General features: G+C 35.0%; 1 protein-coding gene and 1 long non-coding RNA gene across 3 annotated transcripts; both read right to left on the bottom strand.

The window, feature by feature from the left end:
- Positions 1-1,607: 1,607 nt before the first annotated feature.
- LOC126921732 (transcription factor mef2A) lies at positions 1,608-7,773 on the bottom strand. The gene is made up of 4 exons (XM_050733540.1): positions 7,631-7,773; positions 6,740-6,842; positions 6,394-6,591; positions 1,608-6,316 (listed from the first exon to the last, which is right to left on the bottom strand). The coding sequence occupies exons 2-4, from the start codon at positions 6,833-6,835 to the stop codon at positions 4,637-4,639; spliced, it is 1,974 nt and encodes a 657-aa protein (XP_050589497.1). The 5' UTR covers positions 6,836-6,842; positions 7,631-7,773; the 3' UTR covers positions 1,608-4,636.
- A 560-nt stretch (positions 7,774-8,333) lies between these two features.
- Positions 8,334-11,375, bottom strand: LOC126921608 (uncharacterized). Of its 2 annotated transcripts, none has more exons than XR_007712470.1 (2): positions 9,409-11,375; positions 8,334-8,883 (listed from the first exon to the last, which is right to left on the bottom strand). It is a non-coding gene; the product is annotated as an uncharacterized LOC126921608 (long non-coding RNA). The 2 variants fall into 2 exon arrangements; XR_007712471.1 differs by having other exon boundaries at positions 9,419-11,375.
- Positions 11,376-12,002: the final 627 nt, after the last annotated feature.

The following is a 12,002-nucleotide window of genomic DNA, read 5'->3' as shown; positions in this document are numbered from 1 at the left end:
TTCGTTCGTTCCTTCCTTCTCCTAGCTGTGCAACGCTCTCTTTAAATATATATGGGAGACATGTAAGTGGAGTATATGAACAACCTTGATGTAAAAATTTGAATATCGAATGCTTTTTTATATAAGAAATATATTTTTTTATATGAAATATTACAACAACTTTTTATTCAAGAAAAAATTAAAATATGAAATGTTATTCTTTTTTTTACGATACGAACTTCGAATTTTTATTTAAAATTTCATATTGATACTGTATAAATATATTTTGAATCTTTAAGTTATTTATAGTTTTCATTTCGTTTTATTAATATTCGTTTCTCTTTTTGTGAGTGGATGGTTTTTTCATTTATCTAATTGCGTCGAAAGTTAAATATTAGATTTGCTGAATTAGATATTATATTAATAATTTGTAGAAATACATGGTGCTGATATTAAAAATAATATTATTAAATTTATTTAATCATATCGCGTATCTTAATTTAATTCTCCCTGAAAAAAATTCAAAGCGTAGGCGATATTCGTGATCACGTGATTACCGATAGAGCGAAAATGCCGGTGGATGAAATTATCGGTAGAGCAAGAAACTCCCTCATTTCGTTTGCGAAAATAAACGTTAAAACGCGGCTTATCGCGTTTCGTACGAAGAGAAAGGGAAAGTGGTTTACTTTTACTTTTCTGTCAGCTCTAACTTTGTACGTATATGCACGCAGTACTCGTATGGTGTTCGTACGCTGGAGAAAGTAAATAGCTAGTGTATTTTCGATATCGTTGCTTGTGTCGTTCTGCACGTATTAATGTTTTAAACTACAGATGAAGAATAGACATCTCTTAGAACTGTCATACACCTATCATGAAATATTTTATAGTCTTTATATGTTCGATTACTCCTCGATGATTCTAGTAAGAATAATTAATACCATTTTAAGGATGCAATAGGATACCCTAGTGCAGTTCTGTATTGAAACATAACATAATTATTAACTACCACGAAAACATACAAATTACATATTATGAAATATTGTAACATACATAATAAAATTCTTCGGTTTGTAAATCTTGTACCTCAGTACTATTAATTACCATCTGTATGAATTGTGTCCTTTATACGTAATTTAGATTTGTGTATATAAAAAATGTGAAAATTATTAAATTTGTTATCATTTCTTGAGAAATAAATTGACGATGAAAGTGCAAAAAATCATTCAAAATAAAAAAGATCATTGTTCGCGGTGACAACAATAATCACGACAAATAAATTTGTTATTGTATAGATATAAAGAAAAAGATACTAACACATTTTCAATACTCCTACATGAACTTCGAAAATGATGGAGATGTTTTATGATATGTCTTGCTGATTTTAAGTAACTATACTTAAATACAGATGAAAGAATTAAGCGTAATCAATATTTACAAAAGTAAGTTCAATATTAAACAATGGAGAGTTTGCGAAGACGCGAAGTTGCATTTATATACGTGTCAGCCATGACACATTAAACATTTATTCTTTTGTAAAATGCTTAATGTTTACTCTATTTTGATTCATACACTTATGATTTCTATAAGGTACATTGTTTTTATAGATAGATAAACAACGACAGGCAAGCTTTGGAAAAACCATGTATTATAGAATAATAATATAGATTACATTGTTCATGGTAATAATGATATAATAAACCAGAATATATCTGACAATAATAATAAGAATCTAAAATAACACGAATACTGAATACATATTATTAACAATAATGAGAGGAGGGACTTTGGGGATGTTTGGCAAAGGAAGGGGCCAAGCCGCTTAGAATTATATTTAAAAATGAAAAAAACAAAAAGAGAGACGGGATGAGAAGGGGTAGTAAACATTAGATTCGATAAAACCAATAAGATCTTCGGATCGATAACCTAACATTTCGCGACATGTTCCAGTTGTTCGAACATTTTAAAATGAAACTAAATAATCCGCCGCAAGACGATTTCAGTCACATTTGAGATCCACTCCTCTTATCGCATGCAAAAAAAAGATTATATTTTTGAATCGATAGAACAAGACGAAAAAACGAGAAAAAAATAAGTAAAACGAAATACAATGACAGGAATGACAATCGGCTGCGTTTAAGACTTACTGCTAAAGTAATTACGATAAATTGCTAATGAGCAATTTATGATTGTTTAAAAAAAACAACGCGTTCACGGCGCTGATTTATATAAAATGTAAATTTCTTTTCATTTTTTTCTCTTTCGAAAAATAATAAAATATAGATAATTTGTTCGGGCAATCTCTTGGATTAAACACGCAACCCGTAAATGTTTTATCTTATTTCGTGCTGTAGTATAAACTAAGGAAAAAACCTTTTCATATGTATTGCATTATACGTACACATAATGTTTTGTTTCTCAGTATATTATTCGTAACATTACTTGCGCAGCGTACGCACGTAAAAACATTTGTTAGTACGCGACAGGTTTATACGCGTCAAGTTGTTGTTATTATCGCGTTTCCCTCATTTTTTCTGTTCATACAAACCGAAGGCGATAAGAGAGCGAGAAAAGATGAAAACAATAAACAAAAAAAAAAAAAAAAAAAAGAAAAAAAAAGGAGATCGAGCACATCATTTTTCCACTCGAGAGCCAGCTCGTTTTAGGAATTCTACGCCGTTTCCAGACATCTGGAAATCGTTAATTGCACCCTGGTCTTGCGGATTGGTCCTTTCCCACCGGTGCCATGATCATTGATGACTAAATTTATTATTTGTGTATCACGAGCTGAGATCTTAAACTTACTAACGAAGCACCTTGAATATACTAAAAAAGAAAACATATGGACAATGTCTAGATAGTTAAAAAAGAAAAATGTTTTCTAGATATCTAAAAAGAAAAAATTAGGAGAACGACAAAAATATTGAAGTTAATTAGCTCAGTTGCATGGACAGAACACGCTGATGTTGTTTGTATCCTCTGTATCTTCTTTTATATCTTTGTTGCTTTTTGGTTTCATTTTAAAAGTTTCTCGATTATTGTATCGACTGTAAACGAATTATGGAGGGTATATTCCTATAAAATATCAAAGAATGCAATTCGCGTCGGGAGAACACACGGCACGACAGTAATATAATAACGCTAAATAAATTGATAGCAGACGATATCGTTTCGCGTGGCAGCGATACTTTATGTTTAGAGTGCAAAACGGTACGTCGAATTTACAGAGGCCTCGTAGTTAATTCGATGTTGAACTAATGCACCGTATGATATGGTACGGTTGTGCCATGAACGAAGCCAAGTTTATTAATTGACCGTCCAATCTCTATTGGTGTAGATCATTGGCAAGGTGAACCGTTATCTTTTTTTTGTCTTTCTGTCCTTTTTTCCCTCTGTGAATGATTGAAAGCCTCTTAGGCAAGCTACAAAAATTGCGGTAGAATAACAAGTCAACGAGAAAGAGCTTGTCAATCAATAAATTATTCGTGTAATATCCCTCCAAATATTTTGATATGATTTATGGAGGTTTGGCAGCTCTGTGTCTTTTCCTCTTTTTCAATATATGATACTAGTGATACTATGAGAGAATGTACCGGGTGGACAAATTTTCCCGTTTTCCTGTTTTTTCAATCTTAAAACGCAATGTTCGAAATCTCCTTTTCCAAGTGCGAAATCCTGCATACGAGTATGAAAAATAAAGGAGGCAAAAAACGTCCTCGCAAGGGAAGCATCAACGCGTAGACACGAATTTGAGTTCAGTTGTTAAAAGCTATACGCATTACGATCCACGATATTGTTATCGAACATGTACTAATCTGTACCACCCGGTATAATTCCACTAATTGCTTGGTTGAAAGGTAAGTACGCGATGACCAGCCGTTGTTCCATCGTGAAACTGTTCTTTTGGTCTAACCTACGGGAACGACTCAATATTTTACGTTAAATTACATATATTACTGAAATACCAGACGTATCGATCAGCTTTTCTTCTCGATAATAATTGTTTCGAAACTGTATTATTCTGGACATGTATCTATTCAAATCCAAGATTGGAAGCTGCAAATTTGTTTTCTTGCATCCAGCATGCAAATGTTGATGATGTCCCATGGTTTTAATTTTTTCACTCAAAGACTATCAACAGATATTACTGGAAGCAAAATTGTTTGACGGATCTTGATAAATAAATATGTAATTAATGTATACTTCTTGTTGCCGTTTGAACTCGTATTATGAACACTTCTTAAGTTATTTAACAGTTAACGGGGATCATTCTTCTAAAAGTTTCACCTGTATCTAGCATATATGTATAGATTATGTTAAAATCTTTCATCATCTGTGTATATCCACAGCAAATATTCTAAATTCAGTGAAAAATTATTCAGCTTCACGATTGAAAAACTTTTCACTATGATCCGTCTTCAAAATTATGCAAAGGAAGACGAATGGATTCGTCGAAAAATAAACGGCGGTCAGCAAAAGCACGTCTTGATATTTTGGTATGACTGTGTTCATATATATTGTGATTTCATGTCCCTCTCTTTTGCATTTATTATCGTTCTGACATTTTTTTTTTCTTTTTTTCTTATTGGTTAATCTTCTATCTATTTACATTACTCTTTAGTTGCAAGCTAGTATCTGATACTAGCTACAAATAAGGTTATCACGAGAGCACGGCACCAACTTCAGTCGCATCTTTGCAGTCTTGAATGGATAGTTGAGCTAACTCGCTCACTATTTCTTCCTGAGTGGTTGAATCTGTTTTCTTTAATATCATATATCCTGGTTGTATCTCCTCGTTTTCGCCGTTAATCTTAGCACTATTCTTCGCCTGTCCATTACTCTTTCGTTTACTTGACGTTTCTTCGCCAGACATACCAGGATGAATCTTGAAAACGCTCTTGATAATGTTATTAACCGTCTGAGAACGTTTTGGACTATCGTTCTTTTGGTCGGAAACGAATCTAATGCGAATCGTTCTGTTATTCTCCGTATTTTCTTTGTGTTTGTTTCCTTTCATCACGATAGCTTTTGACTTTGGATATTTTTGATCTGATGAATTCTGCCCGTTTGGAACATCCGTATTTTTTACTTCTTGCTGTTTCTCCTCGAAAGCAGACGTATTTTCCTCGACAGAATTTATTGCATCTCGTCCTATCGTGTTCGTCGACGACGAATCTGAAGTAAGAATATCGTGTGGTTTTCTAGACAACTCTTCACTATCAGAATCATTAACCTTCTTAGTTTCTTCGTCTAAATCCGTTACTTGTACGTTGTTTGTTTCTTCGATCGAACCTTTTTCTATGACTACTTTATTATTATCATTGAGTATATGGTTATTTGTATCTTGTCGATCATTCGATGATATCTCGCGCTGCAAGACCTTAACGGGACTTTTCGGTTTTGTGCCATTGTCGGATGTGTCTTTGTTCTGACAATTTGTACAAGAGGATTGTTTGGAATGAGTAGGAGAATTCATTTGTCTCTTACTGGCATTGTTCTTCTGAGCAACACCCATATGCGGTCTACCTAATCTAAGAACATTAATCGACGAAGTTGTTTGAGCATTGTATGGTGCTGCTGGTTCATATTGTGGAACTGATTGCACATGATTCAAATGCATTTGTTGCTGATGTGGTTGCATTCTGCGCACGTCAAGGTCCATTCTCTGTTGATAAGCTATATATTGTTGGTAAGGTGCTGCTAAATTTGTATTCATAGCTGGATTAACGTTCGCGTTTGTGTTTGGGCCGTAATTAAGGCCGGCATTAGGATGAACATTCGAATTTACATATTGAGGTACCATTTGTCTAGGTAATTGTTGAAATTGATATTGTGGAGCTGGATATGCAGGGCAATTTTGCTGTGGAATATTCTGTACTATGCCATCTCTACGATCTCTAGGAGCGATCGGTGTAATCCGAGGGACGTTTCCATGATATTGTTGTGGTACTAATTGCCCGGATTGGTACATCTGATCGTTTTGTGTAATTACTGGATTCTGAGATTGATGACCATAGCCTTCATAATGCATACCTTCATTACTCATTGGCCTACCATATGCTACACTTGAATGATATTGTGGAGGTTGTGACGTGTAATCCTGTTGCTGATGATCTTGGTACTGAGGGTATTGAGGAACAGGTGGCTGCGCATCGATCCAAGTTTCTTGCTGTGGCGGAGGCTGTTCCAAATCCCGTCTCGCCTGTACTGCATTCCAAACTTCTTTCAATTCACCGGTAATATCTCGATCTTTCAGTATTGTATATTGTCGCATAAAAGTTATGCCTGTATTCATCCTTTCCACAAAGTCTAGTAAATGTTCTATTAAGCTGGTACGCTTCTGTAGCAAAAATAGAGCCATGCAGGAAATTGTTCTTCATAAATGTGTTCAGTATAACAATTGTGTACTACAAGTACCTTTGGATCTTGAGCGTTTTTGCCATTAATTCGAAGAATTTCGGGATTGGCCATTACCGCGAATACTACAGCTTCTGTTTTTGTACGTGGTGGTCGAACCCTCATTCCTCCATAAAACCGTACAGGCTGTGAAGGGTTCAATGGCATCGCAATCTTTTCCCAAGATAAAACATTTACGTAACATGGAACAGCAGTGCCCTAAAGTAACAGAATAATACAGTTTTAACTAATCTTAATTGCATGAACTTTTAATATGATTATAAATGCATTGGTAAAACTTCATAGAAAATCCTGGAATCATTGGGAGTTTCTGAAATACGTAAAGTTCTCTTTTAACTAAGTATACCTGTATGAAATCTTGTATACACATATGAGGCTGAGGAGGATTTTTAAAAAGACGAGCGCCATTGCGCTTCATTCTAGTTGCGCCACCTTCTGTCATTTTGTAACTGAAAATAAAAGTATTCTAAGTAAGTGGAAATAGTACTTTACTATATATACATAAACAAATTCCATAAACTTAAATAAATAACATAAACAAAAAACACTTCCAAATTAATAAATAAATTGCAACAATAAGTTAAAAGCTTCTATGGTAGATATATATAATAACAAACAATATTTCAAAGAAAGAAAGATTGTAAAAATAAATATCATATCATTGATGCTTTCACTCGTTTAATTTATTTATAAATTTTACGCTTATTTAATAACAATGCTAACAATGAGATTCTATGTTCGAAATAAAAAGGCAAGAAAAACAACGTTATGTCGTTCATTATTATGTTTAATGAGCACGGAGAAGAAAATTATCAGTTAAAGAATATCAGTAATTGTGTCACGTAAGTATTACGATACGACTGTAAATAGGAGCAGTAGAAGGGGCGGCTGAAAATTCGTACTAACAAATGTGTCGGAGCAAATGCGTAAAAAATTGCATGCTAGTTTGCTTTTAACAAATTTCTATATTCATATATTAACAATAAAAACTTATTTAAATCAAATGCACCATGTATAAATTTCGTGAGATCACTTGAATACAGAAATCGAACAATTTCTATGATATCGTCGTTGCATTAGAGCCCTCTCGTTACGCGACCATCATAGATTGTCAATATAACCTCAAAATTCTCTAAGTTTATACGGTAAATGTTTCAATAAATGTAAGCGGAAGGTTTATTTAAATGATGCACTACTTTGAAATAACAATATATAGTCTTCTGTTACGTAAACTCACCCCCGCGGTGCTGTTTCACGCGTATAAACACTTAAACAAACAGGGACACGATACGACACATTATGGAGCAGCTTCGGTGGAAAAGATCCATCGCTCCTTTTGTTTATTATTTTTCCGGAGTTTGCGCGATTGAATCGACCACGGGCGCTTTACTACTTTATGTGTTTAAATAACGAACTAAAATATCTAAGATGGCCGAAACGGAAATCATGCTTGTGCATTAGTGTGAAGTGGCCTAAAAAGTCCCTAGATTCAATTTTTATTTTTTTTTATTTCATTCTATGTAATTTTGTTATCGTTGATTTATGTATAAATAAAAGCTTGAAAGGTCAAGTATATCATATAATGTTAAAATATTTTTCGATCAGATTATATTTTGCGTTGTAAAATTTGGAGGAAATTAGCTGAAAGGTAATCGATATATTTGAATCAATAATCGAATCGTTTCAGTAGCGAAATTAGCGGGAGCTGCAGACGCGCAGCTTAGAATTTGGTTCTTGGATAGTAGTATTTTTAATTTATAACAATGGTGATATTAATTGTTAATTAAGAAATGTGTAATTTTTAGTGTCACGAATTTTTTGTGGTAGTTATGTTCTATTATTTTATGCGTTATATTATTGATCTTATGTTATACTTCATGGGACAATTGGAAGAAACTGTTGGAAAATAATCATCAACGAGTTAGGTACGTACTCACGTATACTCACGTATCTTTTAATATTACCTTATACGTATGAACATACATCTTTTCTATTTATACGACAATTTTTTTATTGCATTTTTTATCTCAGTTACCATGTACCACAAAATACGCCTTACGATGACACATCACGTATCTCTTACTGTGTTCGTAACGTGCTTTTATTTTTATCGGTTTCCCAGAGATGAAATCGCAATATTTACCACTGCACTCAAGTGGTACAAATGTTTTTATCGTAACACGTGCGGAAATATTTTATGAGTAAAAATCATATTATTATATCTATATATATCATACTTTCAATCATATTTATCATTATATTTTGCATTTCGTTATATCCTTCCATGCATCGTTTACGCTTCCGCGAAAATAAAAGCTCCCTCGTAACTGCAAATAACAATAACTACTCTTCGTCGTATGCATAATTGTTCTTTTTCCCCACGCATAAATCGTCCAATTTAATTTCGTTTCATCAAATATTTTTTCTTGGCATGAACCACTGATCGAAAACAGACCATTCGACCTAACGTACCATAGTCAGTTAAACTATCTGTAATAAAGGAAGTCCTTAACACTTTCGACGAACTTTCCAAATATTTTTATAGGTACAGTAAAATTCAAAGTTCAACAAAAGATCGATATTGACCGTATCAATATCCTAGCAATAAGAAGGCACAATTAAATATGATAGACGGACGTAGATAAAGTGTATAGACACATGCAGTTTTAATTTTCTAAGCATTAGCTCATATTATCAGAATATTTAATAAGAATATTTAGAGAGATTAGCCACATACATATGTAGTGAATCTCTGTTATCGAAAGCATTGAATTATCCGAATTGTTCTATCTACCGACATATTACGATTAACAGAGATCCAGCATATAACCTAACATCAAAAATATCGAAGAAAGACTATTATAACACGTTCCATGAAGATTTTTGGTAAATCGAGTGGTCCGCACGTGTTCATTCCCATCCATTCCAATTCGGCTATCATTATTTTGAATTAGCTCGAGCAATTAGTGGAATGATAATTGGGCGATCGTTTCAAATAAGTTATCGTTAGCTTACTCGATCGTACATGATCTTGCGGTGATCGTTAGTGGCGCCACTTGTAGCCGGGTGTATGGTGTGTACGTGGCCGGGTATCGGAAGAGCATCGATGGGGCCCCGTTGAATCCACCGTATCATTATGACGCCTCGCAGGCAACTATCGATCCCGATCGATGATATTAATAGTCGCTAACTACAGTCTTCCACACCGCTCGCGTTCTACGCTGTATTTCGCCAGTCGAGCCGGCGTTTTTTCTTCTTCTACACCATGCAAACCGCCGCGCATCATGGGACACCATGGGAATCGTTGCGTGCTCGCGTTTCTCGCTATCTTCTCGTGATAGTCGACACGTAAATAAATTTGCCCTTAAGTGAGGAAGAAATTTGCGGTGTTTCCGTAATACATACGAATTGCGTCGTTCCTCATTAAAGCGACGAGATGCTAGGGAATTTTTTTTCTAGTTTTTAGAAGGAAACCTAAATTGTTGTCTAGTTATACAAATTTCTATGGTGTTTCTTTTTTAACAATTGGTATGGAAATTACCTATATTTTTTTTTCTTCGTAGGTAAATGCAAGATTACAGATTTGCAAGTTCTACTCGATTTCTTGTCAATTCATCGATCACTATAATTATATCAGCGCGCTGAGTATACATTAAGCTTATTGCCTGGCTCTAAGTAAACTTCTCTAGTTTTTGTGGTATCCCGTCGGTGTGTTTCTACCTCGTTTTCATTCTTCATCTTCATCAATTATTTACTCTATCTCGTGACCATATTAATATGCTAGAAGCGACGACCTTGTTACAAAATGATTTATCACGGTTGCTTTCTTCCTACTGTCTAAAGCAACCGGTTTGCTTATTATATACGACGTGTTTCCGCACAGAATTTTCTCCAAGTTTCTTCAATTTTCTTTATTATATTCATTTTTATAATTTTGATAACGTCCTTCTAGTATTAATTTTAATCTCCCAACCACGAGCGACGCTGAAACTACTTATTCCACTTATCCTGCTAATTTTGACGGGTTACGCTATTACCCTGTTTCTTGTTACCGCATTAAAAGTTTCCATATTTATGACAAACCTATACAAGATATAAATTTCATTCGTGGTGTTGCACGATAGAGTATGAAAATCTGAAGGGATAATTTTCTGATTTCAATAATGTACTCAAGATGTAAATTGCAACACATTTGCGTTCACATTTCATGAACGTTATAGTTCACTTCTTCGGGGACAGACCTGAAACTCGAAGCAAAAGCGCAAAACGCGATCGATCGCAGAAAACCAAAAGCATGACATTTATCAACCAGAAAGCTCAAAATCTAAAAAAAGCCGCAGACCTGAAATCGCGACATAATTACCGATATGTACATAGTTACATTTACTGTTCAATTCAAACATGATGCGATTATAGCGCAATTAGCCTACTATTGAACGTAATAAGAGAGTTAGGAAAAAGGCGTGAGAGAATTATCGCGTTTCTCGATCGTCGAATTTTAAAAGCACGCTGCTCGCGCGTTCCCTCGTCGACGATATTCCAGAAACGTTTCTCCTCCTCCTCCTCCTCTTTGACTCTCGCGCGGAAGATTAAAGTCGCGGCGTTGGCAAGCGTGTTAACAGGCGGAAGATGTGCGAACGTAACGCGAAGTCGCGATAGGGGCCGCGATTCCACAGGACGATCGGTGCCGGTAAGGAGCCTGTAATGCGAAATAATGGGTATCCACCCACTCGATGAAAATTACACGAGACGTGGCCCCTCGGACCGACCGATTCTCCCCCTGCCCCTCCTGCTCCAACATTCATCCTGAAGGGCATGTGAAAATAAAAAAATAAAAAAAAAAAGATAGAAAAAGAAGAGAAAATAATAAAAGGAGGAGGGAGATGATGGCGCGCGCGTAGGGAACCCTGAAGTTTTCGGGATAATTGTTTAGCAGGCGCGAATGCTGTAATTAAAAGCGATGCAGATTCGAGATATCGAATCGATACGGAGCTGCAAGATGACGCGAGCTTGCTACAGCTGGTGGTTTCTAGCATCTGTTGCGTGAAATTCTTATTGCGAATATAGAGAGCGTTGAGGATAAGAGAATTGCCTTTGGAAGTTGTTTCGCATAGTTTGAAATAGTTTGAAGATTTTCTATAGGAATTCGCGTAAAGACGAACAGGGGGACAAGCGGCTCGTACAATGTTCGTAACACGATTCGTAGTTTGTCGTATTTGTATAGATAAGATGAGCTATTTTTCACGAAGTGGATAGAGAGTTGTTTTTTCAGTAGTCCAAATAATAGGAATCTACGATTGCAGTTCAGTTGGATGATATGCTACTTGTCTCCGAGCGCAGAGTGTTTTTCTGTCGTCGAAAACTTTGTCTATCTTCGAGAAAATTCATCGCCAAGAAATTACTTATCAATGTACGTGACTTCTCGTTTCAATTGTACGACAAATTGTTTCTTAAAAAAGCACCTTGAACGAAGAAGAACGATAAGATTCTTTGCTTCTTTTAGTTAAAATAAGATGTCGTTTCTCCTTATTATAATTTGTTACTATTCAAATATGTATTGCAAATGTATATCGATATATTTTAATAAGGAAGATAAACAATTCAGCCGC

Source organism: Bombus affinis, chromosome 11, assembly GCF_024516045.1.
Source record: "Bombus affinis isolate iyBomAffi1 chromosome 11, iyBomAffi1.2, whole genome shotgun sequence".
Taxonomy (NCBI): Eukaryota; Metazoa; Arthropoda; class Insecta; order Hymenoptera; family Apidae; genus Bombus; species Bombus affinis.
Note: the sequence above shows the minus strand (reverse complement) of the source record. Positions and strands in the feature narration are given on the sequence as shown.